We start from the raw sequence: 26,829 nt of genomic DNA, 5'->3' as shown, positions 1-26,829 counted from the left end.
TTACAAAAAAAAACTATTTATGATTAAGATAAAATTGTTTGAGAGAAACTTGTTTTTGGCCAATTCTCGTGCTGGCCTATTATTTTCTGTGAGAAAGATTTTGAGACTAAAAGTTTTCTTACTTAATCAACAGTCAGAAAATGAGTCAACGTGATCATTGACCGACTTTGCTACTCCCAAAGCCGCAAAACTAATCCTAATCCTATAAACTCCTATTGGTTTGAGGAATGAATAGAAAAAAATTAACAATAAATGAACAATTCAGACAGTGAGGGTGCATTTATTTGAATTTGGAGCGGCTCCTTACCCACAGAGAGGAGGCTGTGATTTGAATGGTGTATAAGGTAGTTGGGTTGGCTGAATATCAAATAGGAGAGTTATCTCTGATATTATTGGCAGATAAGGTTTATGGCAGCGCTTCATAGGTCTATCTGATAAGGTGGTACTAAGGGACAAAGGAAAATTCCAGAATTAGATGACTGACTAATCAGTTCTGAGATCATGTCATGATGCATTCTGGTTGCACTTTGTTGTAATTTGGAGATTTGAAACTACATTTTTATAAAGCCTCACACACAGTTTTTAGTAATTAATGCATTGATTTCACCGAGAACAAATAAAAGTGAAATGTAAGGTTTTCAATTTAATTGGGATTAAAATTCCAGATAATTCCAGATAGTTGACAACAATAATTTAGAAAACTCAATAATGAACACTGCTACTGCAAAATGTTTTCAAAAGACAATTTGCCACCACAAATTTGTCAAATTGGTCTTCCAACACCAAGTCTACATGACAAGGCAAACAAACACATTATTCACATCATGTGGTTTTGCGCTGCACACATTTGAAAAGACAATGAAAATGCATCAAGAAACAAACATTGGCACACGTTCATCAAAAGTTTCACCAGGTAAAAAACAAACAAACACAACATGCTGTTTAAGGGGAGAAGTCGGTCACCTTAAATCCCTCTACCATTGACAGTGTGACCAGACTGGCAGAGAGTCGGAGGGTGGACTGCCAGGGGTTAAGGGGTTAAGGGGGAGGGGCTCTGTAAGTCATACTGCCGTTTTGGATCAGCGGGTTCATAAATAATGTGGGACAGAGATAAATAGAGTATGACAGGCAATCAGTTACACATGTCATCCAAGGACACTAGCCACAAGACTACTGGACCGTGACACACTGCTGCGCTGAGTGAGGTTCGTTGTCTGAGGGGACGCCACTGAACACTCGTGTCTCCGAGGGGGACAAACATAGACCAGGTAAGAGACCTTTGACCTTTGAAGCAGGTTTACAGATATTGGCGCAGATGATGTGATGATGAGGTCGTCAGCTATTTGGGGGAAATAGTACTTTATCAGCGACAACATTAATCATTTCACAGATCAAAATGGCAATATCTGTCCATGGGGAAAACTACACCGGACCAAAAAATAAATGCAAAGTGTTGGTTCCATGTGTCATTGGCTGAAATAAAAGATCCCAGAGATGTTCCATATGCACAAAAAGCTTATTTCTCTCAAATTTTGTGCACACATTTTTTACTTCCCTCTTAGTGAGCCTTTCTCCTTAGCCAAGATAAGCCATCCACCTGACAGGTGTGGTATATCAAGAAGCTGATTGAATAGCATGATTATTACACAGGTGTACCTTGTGCCGGGGCAGTTTTGTCACATAACACAATGCTATAATCTCAGGTTCTAGAATTTAATGTTCATTTCTCTACCATAAGCCACCTCCAATGTCATTTTAGAGTATTTGGCAGTACGTCCAACCGGCATCACAACCACAGACCACATGTAACCACGCCAGCCCTGGACCTCCACATCCGGCTTCTTCACCTGCGAGATCGTCTGAGACCAGCCACCCGGACGGACAGCTGATAATACCGTGGGTTTGCACAACCAAATAATTTCCGGACAAACTGTCAGAAAACCGTAATGATCATGCTTTTTAATCAGCTGTCAGGTGGATGGACTATCAAATATGTGCACAAAACTTATGCATATGAAACATTTCCTGGATCTTTTATTTCAGCTCATGAAACATGGGACCAACACTTTTTGCGTTTATATTTCTGTTTAGTGTATTTACGAATCCTTGTCTTTGGGATGGGGGGGGGGGTGCTGCCTTGTCCCAATGTGAGAGATCACAGTGTGTGTATGTTTAATGTTCCATTGGTGTCAAAGATTATAGCTTGAGCTGTTATATAGAAAGAGCCATGAAGCTGCTGGGGAGCCTGCTTCTGGGCCTGTTGATGGCCGGGGACTTGAGCCTGGCTCAGGAGAAAGATGGAGTAGAGGAACCAGCCGAGGAGGCGGCTGCAGAAGATGACGAGGCTGCAGCGGAGTTGGTGGCAGAGCCCGAGAGTCCTGGGACAGAAGTTGGACCACCTAACAACCGGCAACCTTGTACCATGTGGATGGGAGGAGTGCCAGGCACTTCAGGGCACAGTGGGAAACAAGGGAGAGACGGGAGAGATGGGCATGATAGCCCACGAGGAGAGAAAGGAGATACAGGAAAGGACGGGGCTGCTGCCAGGTACATCTTCTAAAGTTCACAGTAAATCTAATCACAGTAACCCACAATGACTTACTTGTCATTTTTATCCATGAGGCACAGTCAATTAACATCAATACAGACATCTGTGAGGTTCTGTGTTATGCACTATAGCCCGTTACCCTATCATATGTGATTGAATATTATCTGCTGTTGGCTTGTGTGGTTGTATGTGTTATTAGCAGTTTCAGGGCCATGGGCCTTTCTCGTGATGGAAAAATACAGAATAACATAGAGAGGAACTGTGCAATTAGTTGCGAGGGACTCATACAGAACGTAGTGTAGGGAACAAACAGTCTTTTGTTAAATAACAGGAGCCAGGTGTGTGATAACTGTATCAAGTGTAGGAGCAACGACTGACCGCTGAAGCACCTAGGGGGCTGGGACCAGCTCGGGCGCCAACAATCAACGATAGGCTGGGTGAGTTTAAACCACGCTCAATCTCTACTCTGTGACAGGCCGGCTCGGAAGCAGGAACTACTTCTGTCAGAGTATATTATAATAACTTTGTCAGGAACAAGTCAGTTCTCTGTTCTACTCTGCGTGGTGTTACAGCGAACCCGTATATACGAAAATTGCATTTACCACTTATTGCTTAGCTAATAAAAAATACATAGTATACAATCGGTGACTCAATGTCATATTTATCCTGATACCAGATTCGATTGACGCCACCCTTACCACATCTAAATCCTCCCTGACTCTGGTCTTTGTGTGTACAGGTGAACCAGGTGAGAATGGAGAGCATGGCGATAACGGCCCTCTGGGTCCTTGTGGTTTCCCGAGCAACCCTGGTCTGAAGGGGGCGTAGGGCGAGAGCGTCCTGTCGTATCACTCTTCCTTCAGCGTGGGCCTGACAGATCCCGTCCCTGCCTCCAACGTGCCCATTCACTTCAACAAATTATTTCACAACGAGCAGTGCCACTACGATGACGTGAGCAGGAAGTTCCACTGCTCCCGCCTTGGGGTCTACTTCTTCACGTACCACCTCACCGTCTACACCAAAGATCCTCGGGTGAGCCTGTTCCAGAACGACAAGCCCATCATGTTCACCTATAACCAGTACTACGGCAATGTTGACCATGCCTCTGGGGCTATCACACTGAGGCTAGAGTCTGGGGACGAGGTGTGGCTGCAGATCTACAGAAGAGTTTGGGGGGGGGGGGTGTATGCAGACAACACCAACGACTCCACCTTCTCCGGGTTTCTTTTGCATCCCGACATGGGAGCGTCGAAGGCCAGGAGGAGACTTCGCTCCGTTGAACTTGGTAGATACTGAGGTTATGGGGGTCTTGAATGGAGATATTGAGACTAGGGTAGGTTGTATCATCTTTTTCCTGACTGCTCTATAGGCCTCCGTTGCCCACTGACTGGTCTGACGGGGGAGGGGTAACAAGTTGTTTCTTACATTATTACATTTTCAAAAAGATGCACTGAATATTTTTAACTTCTCGAATGTGGGTTTTAAAATGTTGGTTCTATATCTATTGGATTCTAGCATTTAAGAGACATTACTGCAATACTATATTGAATATACAATTGAATAACAAAGTTGTGCACAGAAACAGCTTATGACCTAGATGGCTTTATGACTGTGTCACATCATACGGGGGCAGTGTCTGTGAAAGAAAAAATGTGTTACAGTAAAAATGAAGTCAGCTATGCTTTCTTTGTCAGATAGCCATTTTGCATTGTAGTGGTTTGTAAACAAGATTAGCAACGGAGTTTTACTTTGCTGATAAAATAGGGACTTGGCAAGTTTGAGCAAGTATCCCCAACACTTCGGGAGAGTGTGGCAGGCCAGTCACCCTTCAGACATTTGGTGGATCCCATTTAGCCAACCAGTCGGTCACGGTTTGTCAGTAGTATATCCTATTTCTGGTTTGATGACCATGGCCATACAACTGTGCTAAGGGGAATTACATCCCTCCCTTCTCCCCTTACGCCTGGCTGAAAAGTATCATGAGAATATTTATTTGGAAATCAACTCTACGGAGAAAAGAGACAGAATCTAAAAGTTGTAATGTACTATATCAACATTCAGTTATCTTTCTCATAAAATAAAATAAATTGGCAGATGCAATCCCCAAACTGACAACATCTTCATTCTAATAAAACCCTGCTCGGACGTTTAGCTGTGCCTGTCTCTATGACAACACTGATGCTGAAATAGAAACTGGAGATCGGTGTAAACTACTGTACTGTGTGCAGTGGCTTCTAGCAGTGACCTGGGTAATCTACCTCCAGGTCCAGAGCCAATGGGTGACCATGTACATTGCATCACTTGCTCGTGGACCAATTAGAACTAAGCTATGTTCGTCCTGGAGAATCTATCGTGCTAAGACTAAATAGTAATGAAACAACATCATGATGCTCTTGGCCACTTAAACGGTCAGACTAGTCAGGCACACAGTAGGAATAGATGTGTTCTAAGAAATAACTGCCTTATGGAGATGTGTGGAGACAACTGCCTTGTTCAGGGACGTGATATCAAATACTGATATACAGTTGAAGTTAGAAGTTTACATACACCCCAGCCAAATACATTTAAACTCAGCTTTGCACTATTCCTGACATTTAATCCTAGTTTTAGGTCTGTTTTTAGGTTAGTTAGGATCACCACTTTTTTTTATTTTAAGAATATAAAATGTCAGAATAATATTAGAGAAAATTATTTATTTTAGCTTTTATTTCTTTCATCACATTCCCAGTGGGTCAGAAGTTCACATACGCTCAATTAGTATTTGGTAGCATTGACTTTAAATTGTTTAACTTGGATCAAACATTTTGGGTAGCCTTCCACAAGCTTCCCACAATAAATTGGGTGAATTTGTGCCCATTCCTCCTGACAGAGCTGGTGTAACTGAGTCAGGTGTGTAGGCCTCCTTGCTCGCACACGCTTTTTCAGTTCTGCCCACAAATTTTCTATAGGATGGAGGTCAGGGCTTTGTGATGGCCACTCCAATACCTTGACTTTGTGGTCCTTAAGCCATTTTGTCAAAACTTTGGAAGTATGCTTGTGGTCATTGTCCATTTGGAAGACCCATTTGTGACCAAGCTTTAACTTCCTGACTGATGTCTTGAGATGTTGCTTCAATATATCCATATAATATTAATTCCTCATGATGCCATCTATTTTGTGAAGTGCACCAGTACCTCCTGCAGCAAAGCACCCGCACAACATGATGCTGCCACCCCCGTGCTTCACGGTTGGGGTGGTGTTCTTCGGCACGCAAGCCTCCCCCTTTTTCCTCCAAACATAACAATGGTAATTATGGCCAAACAATTCTATTTTTGTTTCATCAGACCAGAGGACGTTTCTCCAAAAAGTACTATCTTTGTCCCCATGTAGAGTTGCAAACCGTAGTCTGGCTTTTTTATGGCGGTTTTGGAGCAGTGGCTTCTTCCTTGCTGAGTGGCCTTTCAGGTCATGTCGATATAGGACTCGTTTTGCTGTGGATATAGATACTTTTGTAAACGTTTCCTACGGGTTTCTTCACAAAGTACCTTTGCAGTTGTTCTGGGATTGATATGCACTATTTGCACCAATGTACAGTCACCTCTAGGAGACAGAATGCGTCTCCACCCTGAGCGGTATGACGGCCATGGTGTTTATACTTGCGTACTATTGTTTGTACAGATGAATGTGGTACCTTCAGGCGTTTGGAAATTTATCTCAAGCAAAGAGGCACTTAGTTTGAAGGTAGGACTTGAAATACATCCACAGGTACACCTCCAATTGACTCAAATTATGTCAATTAGCCTATCAGAAACTTCTAAAGCCATGACATCATTTTCTGGAATTTTACAAGCTGTTTAAAGGCAGTCAACTTAGTGTAAATACACTTCTGACCCACTGGAATTGTGATACAGTGAAATAATCTGTCTGTAAACAATTGGAAAAATTACTTGTGTCATGCAAAACTATAGTTTTTAACAAGAAATTTGTGGAGTGAAAAACTTAAAAACTATTTTTAATGACCTAAGTGTATGTGAACTTCCGACTTCAAATGTTTTTGACTGGGTTTCCTATATGTTGGTTTTCTAGTTGACAGACACTTATTGATTGATAAGAAACCAGACCAATGACAGAAGTTACATTTAGGTCATTTAGCAGACCTTCTCATCCAGAGCAATTTACAGAAGCAAATAGGGTTAAGTGCCTAGCTGAAGGGCACATCAACAGATTTCTATTCCAGTCGGCTCAGAGATTCGAACCAGTGACCTTTCCCCGATGCTGTTCTTAACACCTGCCTATCAAGGCCCCACTGGTAAATTAATTCCCCATCTCCTGTTTGATGTTCTACGTCGCTACCCACGTTATCGTAATGTTGCTAATGCAATTGTGACGATCAAAGACCTTTGAAATGTGAACATGAGTATTTTATGCCTCACCACGGTTCTCTTAAAATGCCATAGCTCCTTACAATAACAAATGGTAGAAAATACAGAATTACTGGTGAATGTGCAGTATTCACACCCCTGGACATTTTTTCACATTGTGTTGTGTTACAGAATGGATATAAAATGGATTAAATTTAAATGTTTTATCACTGGCTTACACACAATACCCCATAACGTCAAAGTGGAATTATGTTTAAAAAAATATATAAAATTAAAATGTATAAAAAATGAAAAGCTTAAATGTCTTGAGTCATTAAGTATTCAACCTTTTTGTTATGGCTTAAATACATCACAACATAATGTGGAGTAAGTCTAGGAGTATGACTACTTTCTGAAGGCACTGTTAATTAAATGCTTATGAAATAATCTCACATTCATTGCCACCATCACATCATTAATAAAGGGGAACTATTCATGCATGTGTCCACTGATTGGATTTATAAGAATATTTGGAAGATAAATACACAAAGCAGAGAAAGAGGACGAGAGGACAATACAGTACTAACGATCAATGTAAATAGTGTTTTTTTCTGTAATGGGGAATTATTGATTAATGGGTCAGAGACATGGGAGGAATTTGTCTATACAGTGAGCCTGAAATAGGATACTTGTTATTTGGCCATTGGCCCAGTTTTATTACAAGGACTTCTAATTGGTCAACCACAGGCTAGGGCTGAGTTATAAAACTAGATCCTGTCCCTTTGTCCTGTGGAGAAAATCACTGGGGACAGGGGAGTATGAACATCTACCTCTCTGCATGGATTCGCCCTCTTGGAATAAGAATAAACCTTTTTTCCTCCCCCTGATTTGCTTTGGGGTCTGTGTCATTGAAGAGTAACAACTGCTAATATATTCATACTGTATTTCCTGAATAAAACCACAAATCTAAATTCTGAGGAACATCACAACGCAAACCACGTGATGAGCTCACAGTTTAATCAGATGGAAATCAGCAGTGAAAGAGCAGGAATCAAGTCTATTCAGTAACTGTGCAAAATGTGGGCCTCCCGAGTGGAGCAGCGGTCTAAGGCACTACATAGTAGTGCTAGAGGTGACACTATAGACCTGGGTTGGTCCCAGGCTCTGTCGCAGCCGGCCGTGACCGGGAGACCCATGAAGTGGCGCACAATTGGCCCAGCGTTAGGGGAGGGTTTGGCCGGCCGGGACGTCCTTGTCCCATCGCGCTCTAGCGTCTCCTTGTGGTGGGCCGGGCTCATGGATGCTGACTTCGGTTGCCAGTTGTATGGTGTTACCTCCGACACATTGGTACAGCTGGCTTCCGGGTTACGCAAGCAGCGCGGCTTGGCAGGGTGGTGTTTCGGAGGACGCATGGCTCTCGACCTTCACCTCTCCTAAGTTGCAGCAATGGGGCAAGACTAACTACCAATTTGATAAATTAAACTAAATAATAAAAATCGCAACATTTTCACAGAACAAAAATGTAAACGCAACATGCAACAATTCAATTCATTAAGCCCAAAATCTATGGATTTCACCTCACTGGGAATACAGATATGCTGTGTCTAGTTGCTGAATATTGGCGGGAACTGGAACACGCTATCGTACACATCGATTCAGAGCATCCCAAACATGTCTGGTGAGTATGCAGGCCATGGAAGAGCTAGGACATTTTCAGCTTCCAGGTATTGTGTACAGATCCTTGCGACATGGGACTGTGCATTATCAAACTCAAACATGAGGTGGTGGTGGATGAATGGCACGTCAAGGGGCCTCAGGATCTCGCCACGGTATCTCTGTGCATTCAACTTGCCATTGATAAAATGCAATTGTGTTCGTTGTCCGTAGCTAATGCCTGCCCATACCATAACCCCACCACGGGGCACTCTGTTCACAACGTTGACATCAGAAAACCCGCTCTCCCACACACCATAAACACCATCTCCCATCTGCCCGGTACAGTTGAAACCAGGATTCATCCGTGAAGAGCACTTCTCCAGCATGGCAGTGGCTACAACCCTGTTGAGGACGACGAGCACGCAGGTGAGCTTCACTGAGACGGTTTCTGACAGTCTGTATAAAAATTCTTTGGGTTGTGCAAACCCAGTTTCATCAGCTGTCTGGGTGTCTGGTTTCAGACGATCCTGCAGGTAAGGAAGACAGATGTGGAGGTCCTGGCGTGGTTACACATGGTCTGCGGTTGTGAGGCCAGTTGGACATACTGCGGAATTCTCTGAAACGACATTCCTTCAGTCAGCATGCCAATTGTACGTTCCCTCAAAATTTGAGACATCTGTGGCAGTCTTGTGTGACAGAACCATACATTTTAGAGTGGCCTTTTATTGTCCCCAGCGTAAGGAGCACCTGTGTAATGATCTTCTTGCTATGCCAATCTTATCAGGTGGATTTAATTATCTTGGCAAAGGAAAAATGCTCACTAACAGGGATGTAAAATTTGTGCACAACATTTGAATAAAATATGCTTTTTGTGTTTTTCAGCCCATGAAACATTGGACTAACACTTTACATGTTGCATTTATATTTTTGTTCAGTGTAAATTAAAAGCCTCCAAGGGAATCTAGGAGACAATGGAAGACAAGGTCATTGCTATTGCTAGCTGAATATTGCCATCTTGTGTCCAACGAAGGGATCAATTGAGCGTCATGTCACTTTAAACTAGCACAACTGTGCTTCTTATGCACTTTGCAGCATTACCAATATGCTGAATTAATGCAGCAATCACATTTGAATGACAAACATGTTTACACTGTACAGTAATACAAGTGACATTGTGCATTGTCAGTTGGAGGCAAGGCAGTGTTGTTTTTCAGTCACCATCTCTGGAACAATGCAACAGCCTCACTGAAAACGTCAGTATAAAAAGTGATAACAGTGATAGCCAACAGGCAAAAATGAGAAGATCAAAAGATGTGGTAGAATAATGTACTTTATTCTCATATACTTTTAAGAAATAATATACAAAGCTATGGTCGCCCCATCCTCACAAAAACCTCTTTAATCCCCAACTATCGGATGAGTGAGTTCTCCAGTTCTGAAGACCAAAGTTTTGGCCGGTACAGTATGTCACCGATTGGTCGGAGAAGTCTGAGGATGGAGTAGCTAAGTCTGTGGATATGAAAGAGTGAGACAGCATTGTTGTGTAAAATAGTTACGTTTAATTACTGAGGCCTAAAAAAAAAGTTTAACTTCAGTAAGACAAAAAAGGTAGCGAACGTTAACTACGGACTCCATTTAACTAGTGCTGTACTGGATTAGCTGGTATAGCCAAGAGAAAGGCGAGTCCCATGAACATAAGATCATCTCCACCCTATCTTCCATCATCTTCACAAGAACGCAATTAATAATGTGCAACAATAATTTAGGTTTACATAACCACGTGAAACTAAAGACCCCTTTTTCACAATCGAGAGAAACTGCACATAAGGAATTAATTACTCAAGATGAAGACAAAACAGACAAGCTTACAAAACAAAAAAACATCAAACGTTCAGCAGAAGACGGGGAAAATTATCAAGTACAGATCAAAGGGGGGGTTCTGATGCAGAGGTCATGGACGACGAGAACGTTGCCCTTTATCGCATGATCCCATTGGGGGTTCGTGATAGGAACTGGGAGGTGACCTAAAGGTTACGCCATGGGACCGTATGTTCTGAGAAGTATCCTGGCCCAACGTAAGAGGGGTCACAGGTAACTAAGTCTACAGACTATTCCCATCCAGGGGGGAGGGAGCGTGGATCGACAGACATCTCATGTCAAGCAGCTAAGAATCTTTGTCGGCTCACATTTGAAAAAGTACTCAGCGAACTGGGACTGCTAAATTCAGGATTCCTCACTGAATAGAAGCAACTGTATGAGTCTGGAAGGAATCAAAGTTGGCTTTTAAGAATATGCTGTTAACCTGTGGGCTGTTCGATATCCTATCTGCATAGACTTCAAGTCTATGCTGAAGAAGTGTTGGCGTTTGAGTCTTCCTGGAATCAGTTGGTGATTCATACATCGCAAGTCAATCGGAGTCCCTTCAGTTCCCTCTCAACTTCAGTTAAGCCACAAGTCTGACGAGAAAAAGATGCATTCCCAACCAAAACTGGCTATCAACCGCAACAAACACAGTCCAACAGTTTCTCAAATCCAAAAGGACGCCAGCCGAGTTTATCAGGTAACAAAAAAGTTATGACCTGTAGATTTGTCAGAATCCACTGGTTTGGGTGTCCATGAAAAGCTCAACAAGGCTTCTGTATTATTTTAGCCTGTGGTTTCATAGAACAATTTACATCTTGGATGCCTAGACAAAATCTACACTTTTTCAGGGGCTTGGGCAGTGGTACGCTTCATTGCGTAACCCATGACGTCTTCAACAGGCCCAGTCTCTTGTCCGTATCCTCAGACGCCCTCTGGTTCATGACGGTACGGACGTGTTCAGACTGGGGCACATGGGGCATAGAGGACCGCGTTGCAGGCTTCGCCCGCAGCCTAAAGCGGTTCACCGTCTTTCATCTCCCACACAGGTTCTCAGACCATGTAAGAGTTCTGGTTCTTCAGCTTGTCCAGTTCTTTGCTCTGCTGTCTCAGGAACAGTATTCTGGGAGAAAATGGACAGTTTTAAGAAAATAAACAATTTATCGTGAAGACGCATTCCTAGTGTGTGTGTGTCCCGTTCTCACCTCTGTTCCCGCAGCGTGGCCTGGATCTCACACACTCTGACTAAAGATCGGAGGTTTTTGAGTTCGGTGCAGATCTCAGACATGTAGAGACTTCCCATGTTGTGGGCATCCTCCCGTAACCGTGCTGCCTGAAAGAGAAAGGCAGAACCGGGTGAGGGGTTGCATCAAAACACACATCAACCTTAAAGCATTGAGGTCAAATTTCAGAGAAAAACATTTTTAAAAGTTTTAATTAGCCATCTTCAGAAGGAAATATTTATCATAAATGTATTTTAGTACTGGTTAGTCAGAGTACCAAGAAGGCTCCTGCCTAGATTCCTAGGCCTACCTAATGGTTCCATAACTGGCTATAAACGTGTACAAAAGTGGGCATGTCTTGTCTGTGTGCCCCGAGGCTTCCTCTCCCACTTTCTGACCAGCCAGCGGCAGCGTTGTTTGGTGGTTCAGCTCTTTATAGTCAAATATTGACTAGAACTAAAAAAGGATTAGGGTCTCATCTGTCCACCAGGTCTCCATTAGCAGCAGCAAACAGAATCCAACCACCACATGGCATCCCAAACCAAAAAGTGATCTTAGCCACGCCCTCTCTTATCAACTTCAAACAGGAAATGGCCTGGGTGGCCTTGGATGTGTAGCTACTGCCATCTAAGGGTACAACATTTGATTGTATGATAGTGCCTTCTACACTAAATGCAATAAAAAAAAACTGCTGTTTCGTAATAATATGCACACAAATGGATTACATGCATATATCCTACTACCATCAAGGCATGACTAGTCCAAGTCGTAATTCAACAGTAGCAGCTTCTGTGTATCACGGTTATATCAAAACAGTGTGGTAGTATTTTGATAATGACTGTATTTAACCCATTAGTCACAGTTGACAGACATCCAGACAGAAAAACGACTAACTCGACGTTCACCCCATTATGCACCCAAATACCTTATTCTACCATCTACTAGAAACTGTTTTGAGTTGAACGCACAAATTCCTTTCTAAACAACTAACTCAACATTGAATGAGCAAAACCCATTGTCCCCACTTCACAGTGGAGGTCCTACCTGCTTCTCGATGTGCTCTGCGGGCCAGTTCTGGATGTGCCTGACGAGGTTCTCGTCAAAGTGAGAGGCCAGCGAGGGAGTGAAGGAGCCGGGAGCGCTGGTGAGGCCTGAGGCAGCGTTGGGAACAGAGTGGCCGCCGGTGGAGTTGCTGTTAGGTCCTGGTGGCGGACTCCCCTGACTGCTGGACGAGAGACAGCAGAGAAGTATAAGGACCGGGGGAGGGGGGGACAGACAGAAACAACCTCTATTCTAACACCTAGACACTTGTGTTGATTGGATAAGATGCTACTATCATAGGGTTTCTATATACACAACCCTTCCAGACATAGACAAGTACATCTCAACTAGGTCAGGGACACAGAGGTAGGTGACATTAGGAATAAGGACATTTGTCCACACTCATCCAGTGATACTATTCTTCTGACAAGGGTACAAAACGGGATTGCGAGTGTAGCAAAATGCTTATGTTTCTAGCTCCGACACTGCAGTAATATCTAACAATTTCACAACAATACACACAAATCTAAGTAAAGGAATTAAAAAAAAAAATATATATATATATATGGATGAACAATGTCAGAGCGGCATAGACTAAGATACAGTAGAATAGAATACAGTTCATACATATGAGATGAGTAATGCAGAATACGTAAATATTATTCAAGTTGCAAGTGATTTCAAGTCTATGTACATAGGGCAGCAGCCTCTAATGTGTTAGTTATGTACCTCCGCTGTAGGAGAGTTCGGGGGTCCTCTGGACGTTTCTCTGCTGAAGCCTGCTGAGAAACTGGTCCTGGTTTCACTGGGGTAACCTGCAGAGGGACAAAATAAGAAAGAAAATGAAAAGCAAGCAAGAGGGAAGGAGAAGAGAGCAGAGGACAGAGATAAAATAATGGTGAGGTGGGGAGGGAGAAAGACAAACACAGATCACAGGGTTAAAATGACAAAACCATACACCTCGATCATAACAATATCATTGGACAAGCTTAGAGTTTCCGTGGAGGTGCTGACCTTTGGTTGGGAGGTGGCGGGTGGCATACTGAGCAGGGGTTTCTGGGTAAGGAGGTTGGTCTGGGGCGTGCCATTCCTGGGCGACACGTATGAGCGGGGGGAGGAGGCATCCGACGTTAGTGATATGGGCGACTGACTTGCCTGCAGGGCCGCTATTGGTTCGTGTCCAGGAGGCGAATAAGACAAAGGTACTATTTTTAATAAGAACAGCCTTAACCTCACATACACAAAGGGTATAACTACATTATAAATATGCCTATAAAGACATGAGTCATTCTAAAGGTTGCTTTTTTCTTATGCATCCAAAACTTTAATGAAAAGCAGTGGATATCGTTGCTTAGAGGACGACCCTGGTTAAATACATCCATAGCCAAATTTGATAGATTATTCAACAACAAAAACTAGCATACGTTGCCCTGAACTGAACGACGCCCATACATCTTCTTGAAAGACATTGGTCAAATCTTCAGTTAAAGCTTTCAACAATAACAGCTACCCTGAAAATATCCAATAGGAGGATCCTTCCAACAATAACAGCTAACCTGAAAATATCCAATAGGAGGATCCTTCTTTGTGGGCTATACTCAGCCTTGTCTCAGGATGGTAAGTTGGTGGTTGAAGATATCCCTCTAGTGGTGTGGGGGCTGTGCTCGGATGGGGCCACAGTGTCTCCTGACCCCTCCTGTCTCAGCCTCCAGTATTTATGCTGCAGTAGTTTATGTGTCGGGGGGCTAGGGTCAGTCTGTTATATCTGGAGTACTTCTCCTGTCCTATTCGGTGTCCTGTGTGAATCGAAGTGTGTGTTCTCTAATTCTCTCCCTCTCGGAGGACCTGAGCCCTAGGACCATGCCTCAGGACTACCTGACATGACTCCTTGCTGTCCCCAGTTCACCTGACCGTGCTGCAGATGCTCCAGTTTAAACTGTTCTGCCTTATTATTATTATTTCGACCATGCTGGTCATTTATGAACATTTGAACATCTTGGCCATGTTCTGTTATAATCTCCACCCGGCACAGCCAGAAGAGGACTGGCCACCCCACATAGCCTGGTTCCTCTCTAGGTTTCTTCCTAGGTTTTGGCCTTTCTAGGGAGTTTTTCCTAGCCACCGTGCTTCTACACCTGCATTGCTTGCTGTTTGGGGTTTTAGGCTGGGTTTCTGTACAGCACTTTGAGATATCAGCTGATGTACGAAGGGCTATATAAATAAATTTGATTTGATCCTCCCGACAATAACAGCTACCCTGAAAATATCCAATAGGCGAATCCTCCCAACAATAACAGCTACCCTGAAAAAATCCAATAGGAGGATCCTCCCAACAATAACAGCTAACCTGAAAATATCCAATAGGAGGATCCTCCCAACAATAACAGCTAACCTGAAAATATCCAATAGGAGGATCCTCCTAACAATAACAGCTAACCTGAAAATATCCAATAGGAGGATCCTCCCAACAACAACAGCTAACCTGAAAATATCCAATAGGAGAATCCTACCAACAATAACAGCTAACCTGAAAATATCCAATAGGTGAATCCTCCCAATGTATTTCTATCTGAATAGAAGTGTAATTCTATATATCCTAGTTATATACATCAACCAGGAGACACTGGAATGAAAAACCATTCTAACAGAGAGAGACGTCAAAAAAAGGTGATGACGTGTGACACCAGTCATACCTTGGTTGGAGTGTTGAGCAGCTTGGGAAAGAAGAGCAGTGATGTTGAAAGCAGACGGTCCAGCAGTGAGGAGTTTATGAAGCATAGACTGCAAGGAAGCTTGGGTAACAGCAGCCGCAAGGACTAGAGGAGAAAAACAACACAGGACAATAAGAAACACACACAGATACAGGCACCCATATGCGTGTTATGTATGTAACACGCACAGACCAGTCCATACATGAATATCAAGAGACGGGTTGTTGAGTGACAGTGACTTTGAAAAGGCAGCATTATACAATAATCAATGTATGCAACACACACAGACCAGTCCATACATGAATATCAAGAGAGACGGGTTGTTGAGTGACAGTGACTTTCAAAATGGCAGCATTATACAATAATCAATGTATGCAACACACACAGACCAGTCCATACATGAATATCAAGAGACGGGTTGTTGAGTGACAGTGACTTTGAAAAGGCAGCATTATACAATAATCAATGTATGCAACACACACAGACCAGTCCATACGTGAATATCAAGAGAGACGGTTGTTGAGTGACAGTGACTTTCAAAATGGCAGCATTATACAATAATCAATTGTAGAAAAGAGGTGAGCAGACATGATATTGGACTTTTACCCTACGAGGGGAACAATGAGACAAATCAGTAGAACTGGCTTTGAGGTCCAGAGTTGAGTTTGAGGGATATAGGCTACGCAAATCTGTCATTGAATGGGTAGTTTAATGAGATGATTTTATATTCACAACCCATGTGGTCGACGAGAAGCGATTGTCTCAGGATCGCCCATGCACAAGAATAGGACCCACAAACCCCTTCCCTCAATTGAGTTACTCCTTTTATCTCGATATGGTGAATTAAGCCTATTCAATATCTGCTCCTGTCTGAGTAACAGAAACTTTAGAAATCAAACCCAATGAGATGTCTTCTGAAATATCAGACCGAGGATCAAAACGATTGTGGCCTAGATGGTGTGCAGCTAGGGACCGACAGATGCATGTCCGGCTAGATGGTGTGCAGCTAGGGACCGACAGATGCATGTCCGGCTAGATGGTGTGCAGCTAGGGACCGACAGATGCATGTCCGGCTAGATGGTGTGCAGCTAGGGACCGACAGATGCATGTCCGGCTAGATGGTGTGCAGCTAGGGACCGACAGATGCATGTCCGGCTAGATGGTGTGCAGCTAGGGACCGACAGATGCATGTCCGGCTAGATGGTGTGCAGCTAGGGCCCGACAGATGCATGTTCGGCTAGATAGAGTACAGCTAGGGACCGACAGATGCATGTTCGGCTAGATGGTGTGCAGCTAGGGACCGACAGATGCATGTTCGGCTAGATGGTGTGCAGCTAGGGACCGACAGATGCATGTCCGGCTAGATGGTGTGCAGCTAGGGACCGACAGATGCATGTCCGGCTAGATGGTGTGCAGCTAGGGACCGACAGATGCATGTCCGGCTAGATGGTGTGCAGCTAGGGACCGACAGATGCATGTCCGGCTAGATGGTGTGCAGCTAGGGACCGACAGATGCATGTCCGGCTAGATGGTGTGCAGCTAGGGACCGACAGATGCATGTCCGGCTAGATGGTGTGCAGCTAGGGCCCGACAGATGCATGTTCGGCTAGATAGAGTACAGCTAGGGACCGACAGATGCATGTTCGGCTAGATGGTGTGCAGCTAGGGACCGACAGATGCATGTTCGGCTAGATAGAGTACAGCTAGGGACCGACAGATGCATGTTCGGCTAGATGGTGTGCAGCTAGGGACCGACAGATGCATGTTCGGCTAGATGGTGTACAGCTAGGGACCGTCAGTTGCGTGTTCGAGTCGCGGACAACTGTAGTCTTTTAGCTTCTCCTAACCTGCTATGAAAAGACCCTTCTGAAGCCAAACCCACTGGCTCTGTTGTAATATGATCACTTCAGACATCAGAATATCCAAATTTGTGTTTCACATTTCAGTATAGCAAAGGCTTTTTTCAATATCTATGCTGCATCTAGTTACAAGGATCACATCATACTCCAGAGTTGACCTTTGAACCCCAAGTCCTATTTTCAGGCAGAGCTTATTTGGACCCAGGTCTGCTAAAGCTCAAGAAGGAGAAATGTGGTGTTGGGCGACTCACCCTCATTGATCTTGGCCATGTCCATGCTGCCATTGCTCATCTGCAGGGTGGCCTGCAGCGCTGGGAGGAGCTGCCGCAGGAGGGCGGGGTCTTGGAGCAGGCCCGAGGCCTGAGATTGTACAGAGGGGGACACAGGGACCATGGAGGAGGATGAGGAGGGGGTGGGGTTAGAGCCAGAGGCTTGGTTCAGGCCCGGATTGGTGGAGGAAGATGACTGGGAAGGAGCAGTGTTGGAGGACGACTTGTCCCCTGAAGTACTCTCTGTGGAGGGAAAGGAAGAACAGGACTGAAGAGACTCTGGCTTGATAGAGGATGCACCTCTCTGTGGTTCAGACTGACTTGCTGTACTCCTCTCCATTTTGTTCATTGAAAAGGTGATAGCCATAACACATACAGTTGTCAAGTCTTTTCAGATCAGTGCAGAGGAAGGAGGACGAGGAAATAAGTCACTTCTTACCATCGACACGCGGCCAAATTCTAAGACAGTAGATTGCACATTTCACAAAGGTATAGTCATACTATAACAACAAAAAAGTTTTATTTAAAGAGGCAAACATCAAAATCCAGATGTGTTTAGTGTATCTGAATCTTAGACAACAACTCCCATAAACGACCCCCTCTGTAGATTTCATACTTACTTGTGGTGGCTGTGTCCACAGACTCTCGTCTGTAGTCCCGGTCTTTAGGGAACGTGTTAGACTCTCTCTTAGACGGGTCTTTTTGCCTTTGCTCTCTGGATACAACGAAATACAGAAACTGAAGGTCATTGTCAGGATTACGTTTAATTAAACAGTGTAACTGCTGGTTGAATTCAGTATGGGAGTGTTAATGTCAGAACCTGTACTCTACCAATCTAAGTTATGGGACCTTTCAGCATGTTCAATCGATGAGGTTCAGAAATAGGGAATATTAGGCCATATTGGACTGTATTGCGATTTAAGGTAGAAACGGAAGAGTTTAAGCTAAAGAGAAGAAGAGTATGATGTTTATGAGTGAGACATTGTTTTTCCATTGGTCGAGGCCTTACCTCTCCAGCCAGTCTTTGGGCTTCTCCCACTGAGAGACCTCAGTCCTGCAGTTGTAGTAGTACTTCTTGCCCGAGGAGCTGATGTGCTCCGACCAGTCGTCTGCAGGCTCGTGAGGCTGAGGGAAGAAGGCACAACATAAAGGTCAACTAACTTAACACTAGCGTAGGTTTTGGGTTCAAGTAGGCCTACTTTTGGAAAATCAGGATAAAGGCTAGCGGCTAGTAATCAGATTCTAATGTGAAAATCGGTGTGGGAGATACAGGGGCTTGTAAGTAAGCATTTCACTGTAAGGTCGCCTGTGACTAATAAAAACTTGATTTGACTTGCTCAATAATTGATTGATTCGACTTGCTATTAATAAAAGCAAGCTGATCCTGTACACTATTTAGGCTAGTCTGCCTCAGTCAAATGTGGATGTCAGGGTGTATATCTATATTCTGAAACTCTGCATATCTGTGTTACCCTGCCTATATAGAGGACAGATTTACACCTGGGGCTATGAGGATGTGTCCTACAAGGCTAGCAGTGATACTTGGCTACTGGGTCGCTTCAGGTCCATTCACCAGGTAATTTCTTGACACAAGTGTATGCTGAGCTAACCCTTCAGTTCCAGGGGCTGATAACTCAATGCGAAAGTAACTCTAGTCCATTGTTTCTCTGCAGATGGGGGGGGGGGGGGGTTGTTTCTGGTTGTGAATGTAGGCAATAACAACAAAAAACTCTTGTGAGCTGAAAAAAAGTATTTCTTAATAGACAGATCATCATGAGGATGGATGGAGACAAACACCAGAGAATAATCATCCTTTACACAACATCCTGACAGAGCCGATTGACATAATTTGTCACACAAAACTGAACTGTAAACAAGCAGAGCTTGTCCTGTGGCTTAGAGACCCATGTTAGAATCCCAGCCTGGTGGATGCCTACTTTCAGAAATCACTGGTTCAAGTAAAACGAGGTATCTTACTGTGTCTGACGCCTTGCTTTGATTTGAGTGCGAGTTGGAGCTGTGGTTGTGAGAATTCTCTTGCGGAGAGCAGCTGGTCCCTTTAAAAGAAATTATATGATGAGAACATCTACGAAGGAGACCACACTATTAGCAACCATAGACATGACAAGTTAGGCTACCCCCTATCCATTGAACAAAATATGTTTGCAATACCATGGAATTTACAGCAGCTTTCCATTTCATGAAGCACCAAGGTACAGTATGTCAAAATTGTATACTTTAGTGCCCAAAAGCATCATAGTAATGTAGCTAGCCTAGGTGCACTACGGTTTTGTCATTCTACAATACTCTCTCATTTGACAAGACAACGTCGAGTTAACTAGCTTAAAAAAGCCCCTGTGGAACTTCAGCAACATAACTTTCATGTTAATCTTGCTTTGACGTCTGTGTATAGACTTGACCAACAGTTGTGTGGATATCTTCAGTCATGAATTGGGCCTTACAGACTCAACGTCTTGTTGTACACAAGTAGCCATGCATGTTTTGAGCAGGTGTCATGTATGCGGAAGTAGTCCAAGAGCTCTCAATAGCCCAATTTACAGTGTAAATCAACAGTTTGATGTAGGCTATTTCTAGCCTGGACCCAGATATGGTGGTGCTGTATAGCCAACTCCTAGGGTTGTTTGGCATAACAAGGCCCACAGGAATTGGCTAAACAGCATAAACATATCTAGGACCAGGCTAGGATACCTGAACTGGCTAATCAAAAGCAAGCTTCTCTGTGCACACAAGCAAAAACATTTAAGTAATATTACCAAAATACAGAGAAAAGGTTCTTTAGCTAGGTTCTTTCTCTTTGGGCTTACCACCATCTTGGCCTCGGAGTGTGTGAAATGTTTTTGTTTTGCTGTGTCCGTCACTGTGCTTATTGACTGGACTTTCATCAGAGTGTCGGAGCATTTTGTAGGGTGGTGTAGGATCTGACAACCCATCTCGCATTTTATCGTGACGGTGAAGGGTGGTAGATTGACTCTTGGGCTGGGATTTGTGTGTCTGCAATACATATAGGCTTGTGTCAGTCAACATAGCAATTCAACGTTTCCTCTTTATGGATGAACACCTTTCCACCCACTGACATATGATACTGTAGGCCTACTTCCTACTCTTGACATTGATTGTGCTGTACTTGTCATTCCTGCCTAGCTATGTATGCACAACCGTTTGTAACGTTGTTTCTTGCAAAGCTAGCTAACTAGCTTCCTTAAACCACTTATTTTTTTGTCTACATTTGTCAATTTCTTGTACTGCAATTTGAGCCATTTTTAGTATTCTGAGTTACTACAATGGTTACTACATCCATCCTTTGTGCAGTATTCACACCATCAACATAGATAGCTAATATATTAGAACGTTATGCTCCATTGGTTATCTAACTGGCTATCAAGGACTGTATTTAAGTTAGCTAGCTATCGCGTAAAAATAAACATAGCTAGCTAACGTTAGTTGGCTAACGACTAGCTGGCTAATGTTTCGCCAAGGGAAATACAGTCGGCAGCTAGCTTGTTGGTTAACTATAAGTTATTGTTCAGCATTAGTTAGCTAGGTAATTTAACTAACTAGTTGTAGCCCAACTTGTGTTCACTGACGTTAAGGTAATTTTGCCAAATCCTGAACCAAGGCTTTTGAGTTGCAAAACTAAAAGCCAGCTAAAGGCCTGCATGGCTTACGAGTTAACGTAAGTTAGCTAGCTAACACACTTGCTAACTACGTAGCTAGCTAACGTGCTATATTCACTTGCTTTACCTGATAGGGTTGTGAATCCCTTCGGTCGGTACACCTGAAATATAGACAAAAGAAAGTTAGCTAGCTCTAGGCACATATTTGAAATGTTGATGCTGCAAAAAAAATATTATACTAGCTAACTAGTTAGCCACTGTAGCTACTGACGTTAGTTACCTAGCGACAACGTAGTTCGCTAGTTGTAACTAACTAGCTAGATAAATGAAAACCTTAGCTACATAGCTAACATTATTATGTCAAGGGAAGGGTAGAGCTGTCAAAGAGAAGTGACAAAATGTATGGTCGTTTACCCATCGCTGAGTCTCGGTTGTTTCCTTGTATGCATTACCATCAATGCCGTGTTGATGTGTGTGTGCGCGAAGGGGGTGAACTATTGACAACAAAATATTATTATCGTCTTCAGTTAATTTATCTTGATGATGCCTTGGTAATTAGTTAGCCAGCTGGGAAGGCCAGCAACTAGATTTGCACAGTGGATAGCTATGTTGGCCTTTGGTCCATTATTTGCTCGCCTAAACTGCACAATCTCTTCTGTGCAGTGCCAGTGAAAGGAAACAGGCGTAGCAATGAAATCAGCCCCGCCTCCACACACTTAGCTATTTCCGGGATACTCCCTTGTCGAAAAAGGTTCGCAAACCCTTCAGCTAATCAATGATTTGCAATGCAGTCAGACGAATTGCAGTGGTTGAAATAACAACAAAGCCCATCTCTGAGAATGCACATGGCCGATGACATTTGATGATTGTTCCCTGCCCAGTCCAGTATGTCGGATAGTCTAAAGTTAAACAACTCAAAGGGCCCAATGCAACATGACAGAATTATAAACCAACCCCTAGTCTCTACCCTAGTGTTTTTCATTCTTCCATGGGCTGTGCACAGTACTACCCATTATAACTAATCAAAGTATTGCAAGTTAATTGAATTTCATAGCACTAGGCTGAGACAAAAGCCCACATACACTGGCCCTTCGGTACCAGTAAGAGCACAGCCCGGAGAGCCTATTTTTTGATTGACCCTGTTCTGGATAACCTACTGATCAGGACCGATGCTGTATTTCTGTATCCTTGTCTGTCTCTATAGGACTAATGATGAGACGACATCAGACCATCACTTTATCTGGCATTGCCTGGTCTAGTCCACTCAGGTCTAAAGGAACCAACGACATACAACTGATTGGAAAACTTTTAAGGGGAAGGAAACTGGTGATAGTCGCATTGGGCTAATACTGTCTGGTTCAGACTGGCTCATTGCTTTTACTGTATTTTTGTCTCCTATTCTGTTTACATGTGGCTGTTCAAATGGACCCCCACCTTCTCTCTGGTGAGTGTTACCTTATTTGGACTGTGCTGAGCTTGCTGAATTGCATATTGACAGCAACTTTATTTACCATTATTTTAATCCTATTGCTCTAGAGAATTAAAAAACAAACAAATTCATTAATATTAATGACGAATAAATGCAGCACTTTAGACATGAACAGTATGCAGCTAGTCTGATTTATTAAGCACCATTTCTTAGTTTTTCCTATTCTCTTTAAATTATTGAGTCATTTTTTGGGGCCACCTAATACAATAGTTATCTTTTAATTGTTAACTTTAAGTCACAAACGGACTAAGTTGCATGTTAGTCAGCTGTTTAGGAATATAGGTCTTCAGCCTGTATACTTGCTTTCATGTATTCCACAGATGCTGATTGATCTGTCTCAGTGTACAATCAATCAATGATGCCATATGAAGGACTGAAAAGCTATGATTCCATGGTGAGAGCATAGACTTATATAATTGGATGAGAGTGAACTTACACTTCAATGACATGACGCCATGTGGACTGTAGAAAGATTGTGGACTATTGAAAGATTTGCTTTCAATGAGGCTACGCTTACACAGACAGCGTAGTTCTTTTTTTTCTTCACTAATTGGTCTTTTGACCAATCAGCTCTGAAGAAGATCTGATGTATAAACAGATCTGATGTGATTGGTCAAAATACCAATTAGTGTGAAAAAAATATCCGAATTGGGCTGCCTGTGTGAACCCAGCCTTAGAGTTACAGATCTATAACTCACATTTCTATCTGAAATCACTCGGGTACAACACAAAACAAAATAATAGACCTTCAAAACAGGACATGTCCCATAGGGCAGCGCACAATTGGCCCAGCATGTAAATAATATTTTGTTCTTAGCTGACTTACCTAGTTAAATAAAGGTTCAATTTTTAAAAAAGTTTTAAAAATAACATGTCATTGCCTATCTTATCCACTTGGTGGCAGCAATACCATACAAAGGAACACTGTTTCCTTTCATTTTTCTACTCCTTTAAAATCGTCGGACACTTCATTAAACATCTGAGGCTGAGACTCCACAGAACAGGACAGGTTCACCGTATGCTCCAATAAATGTCATCTCTGATAATAGGTCAAATCATAATTCTGTTGTCTTTTGTTTAGGAATGACGTGCCAGCCAATGCAACTATCCAAGTTGGTCAACCAGTACATATCTAATACCAATTGACAATGAAAAAAATACTTGCCTTGATAGAAAATAAAGGGATGAGTGAATACAGCCAAATGTCACTACTGCATGTAGATATCAACATTCTCACCAAGCTATCTTTCCACAGACAAGGTGTATTGCTGAGTCTTTCCACTGGACCAATAGGTACGTTTGGAGGAGAGTGTTTTTGTGATGGAGTGACCTGTGACCTGCACAGCATTAATATTTACCTTGAAAGTCTGTTTATGACCCTCTTGTAAAGGAAGACATTGAATACTAATTTGGCATACTGACATGTAGATGTCATAAGATGGTATGTTTGGGAATACCTTACATGGGCTCCCCTAGCTGATGTTTTCACCACACCCTTGGTTTGACCTCTGACACCTTTTGACTCCTCCCTCATGACCCCTGACCTTGTCCTCAGCTCTGACGGGTTATTTATGACCCTCCCACTGACCCTCTTGTAAATGGAGGGAGAGGAGTGTGTGTGTGCGTGTGTAACTCTTCTCTCCTTTGCTTCACGTGTGTTTGAACTGCTGTCCTTGGTGATCTCTGGGATGAAACCTATAATGGACAGAAATGAGGACATTGCGTTTCTAAAAAAGGTGATCATGCAAAGGAGATTCCACCAACTGGTCAAGGTGAAACTGGCTTTATCTACTGTGATGTCACGGCAATGCTACAGTTATGATATACTAATGATATCTGAGAACGTTTATCATGTACAATTACCATATGTCACAGTGTGTAGTTATGAAAACGCAAGAGGGATGCACTGGGTAGTATTCACTAGGAACCAACTCAGGCTGAAACGGGGAGGGACTACGCTTTTTGCTGCGGTGTGCACAGTGTACAATCCTCTTGCATTTACACAACTACACGCTATGACCTTCTACTATAATAATGAATAGGACAGATGTACATCGTCTGTGATGTACTGTAATAGTACCCCCACCGTCACAGCCTGAATCTGGTTTGGAAAAAGGATTGGATATAGAGACAGAAAGATTTTGTACAGGAGTACAAGTGTCCCCACACTGTTTATCCATTGACTATGTCACTATTACCTATCTGAGGCAAAGCCTTGTTTTAAAGGGATATTATTTATTCTATACAGAGTGAAATCATGGCAGACCGAGCATTAAGCATAAGACCGAGCATTAAGATAATTCATTTCACCCCAATGGGTAATGTTTCAGTTTGGCTACAATTGATGTCAACTCTAACATAAAGTGACACTGAATATTCCCACTCTCCCATAATCCTCTTTTTTCTTTTACCACCTACCCTTTAACTCTCAACCCTACTCCTGTTTCCACTCCTTTAACTCTCAACCCTACTCCTGTTTATACTCCTTTAACTCTCAACCCTACTCCTGTTTCCACTCCTTTAATTCTCAACCCTACTCCTCAACCCTACTCCTGTTTATACTCCTTTCACTCTCAACCCTACTCCTGTTTATACTCCTTTAACTCTCCACCCTACTCCTGTTTCCACTCCTTTAACTCTCAACCCTACTCTTGTTTATACTCCTTTCACTCTCAACCCTTCTCCTGTTTCCACTCATTTAACTCTCAACCCTACTCCTGTTTATACTCCTTTAACTCTCAACCCTACTCCTGTTTCCACTCCTTTAACTCTCCACCCTACTCCTGTTTATACTCATTTAACTCTCAACCCTACTCCTGTTTATACTCCTTTAACTCTCATCCCTACTCCTGTTTATACTCCTTTAACTCTCAACCCTACTCCTGTTTATACTCCTTTAACTCTCAACCCTACTCCTGTATATACTCCTTTAACTCTCAACCCTACTCCTGTATATACTCCTTTAACTCTCAACCCTACTCCTGTTTCCACTCCTTTAATTCTCAACCCTACTCCTCAACCCTACTCCTGTTTATACTCCTTTCACTCTCAACCCTACTCCTGTTTATACTCCTTTAACTCTCCACCCTACTCCTGTTTCCACTCCTTTAACTCTCAACCCTACTCTTGTTTATACTCCTTTCACTCTCAACCCTTCTCCTGTTTCCACTCATTTAACTCTCAACCCTACTCCTGTTTATACTCCTTTAACTCTCAACCCTACTCCTGTTTCCACTCCTTTAACTCTCCACCCTACTCCTGTTTATACTCATTTAACTCTCAACCCTACTCCTGTTTATACTCCTTTAACTCTCATCCCTACTCCTGTTTATACTCCTTTAACTCTCAACCCTATTCCTGTTTATACTCCTTTAACTCTCAACCCTTCTCCTGTTTATACTCCTTTAACTCTCAACCCTTCTCCTGTTTCCACTCCTTTAACTCTCAACCCTACTCCTGTTTCCACTCCTTTAACTCTCAACCCTACTCATGTTTCCACTCCTTTAACTCTCAACCCTTCTCCTGTTTATACTCCTCTAACTCTCAACACTATTCCTGTATATACTCATTTAACTCTCAACCCTACTCCTGTATATACTCCTTTAACTCTCAACCATTCTCCTGTTTATACTCCTTTAACTCTCAACCCTACTCATGTTTCCACTCCTTTAACTCTCAACCCTATTCCTGTTTATACTCCCTTAACTCTCAACCCTACTCCTGTTTATACTCCATTAACTCTCAACCCTATTCCTGTTTATAATCCTTTAACTCTCAACCCTATTCCTGTATATACTCCTTTAACTCTCAACCCTTCTCCTGTTTATAATCCTTTAACTCTCAACCCTATTCCTGTATATACTCCTTTAACTCTCAACCCTACTCATGTTTCCACTCCTTTAACTCTCAACCCTTCTCCTGTTTATACTCCTTTAACTCTCAACCCTTCTCCTGTTTATACTCCTTTAACTCTCAACCCTACTCCTGTTTCCACTCCTTTAACTCTCAACCCTACTCCTGTTTATACTCCTTTAACTCTCAACCCTACTCCTGTATATACTCCTTTAACTCTCAACCCTACTCATGTTTCCACTCCTTTAACTCTCAACCCTATTCCTGTTTATACTCCCTTAACTCTCAACCCTACTCCTGTTTCCACTCCTTTAACTCTCAACCCTACTCCTGTTTCCACTCATTT

At 42.9% G+C, this 26,829-nt stretch overlaps 1 protein-coding gene and 1 pseudogene across 2 annotated transcripts; one reads left to right on the top strand and one right to left on the bottom strand.

Moving 5' to 3' along the window:
• Window positions 1-2,227: 2,227 nt before the first annotated feature.
• On the top strand, window positions 2,228-3,844 carry LOC115103382 (adiponectin-like; annotated as a pseudogene).
• Window positions 3,845-9,856: 6,012 nt separating this feature from the next.
• On the bottom strand, window positions 9,857-21,832 carry LOC115103370 (WW domain-containing adapter protein with coiled-coil-like). 2 transcript variants are annotated; one of them, XM_029624270.2, is made up of 13 exons: window positions 21,557-21,832; window positions 21,270-21,303; window positions 20,333-20,519; window positions 19,485-19,564; window positions 18,517-18,632; window positions 18,128-18,222; window positions 17,490-17,750; window positions 15,362-15,484; window positions 13,683-13,834; window positions 13,398-13,483; window positions 12,672-12,852; window positions 11,610-11,737; window positions 9,857-11,527 (listed from the first exon to the last, which is right to left on the bottom strand). In XM_029624270.2, the coding sequence occupies exons 1-13, from the start codon at window positions 21,595-21,597 to the stop codon at window positions 11,458-11,460; spliced, it is 1,554 nt and encodes a 517-aa protein (XP_029480130.1). In that variant the 5' UTR covers window positions 21,598-21,832; the 3' UTR covers window positions 9,857-11,457. The 2 variants fall into 2 exon arrangements, with proteins under 2 accessions (XP_029480130.1, XP_029480131.1); XM_029624271.2 differs by having other exon boundaries at window positions 12,672-12,849.
• Between the last annotated feature and the right edge of the window lie 4,997 nt (window positions 21,833-26,829).

The sequence above is a fragment of the Oncorhynchus nerka genome, linkage group LG20 (assembly GCF_034236695.1).
Source record: "Oncorhynchus nerka isolate Pitt River linkage group LG20, Oner_Uvic_2.0, whole genome shotgun sequence".
Taxonomy (NCBI): Eukaryota; Metazoa; Chordata; class Actinopteri; order Salmoniformes; family Salmonidae; genus Oncorhynchus; species Oncorhynchus nerka.
This window is presented reverse-complemented; position numbering and strand designations above follow the sequence as displayed.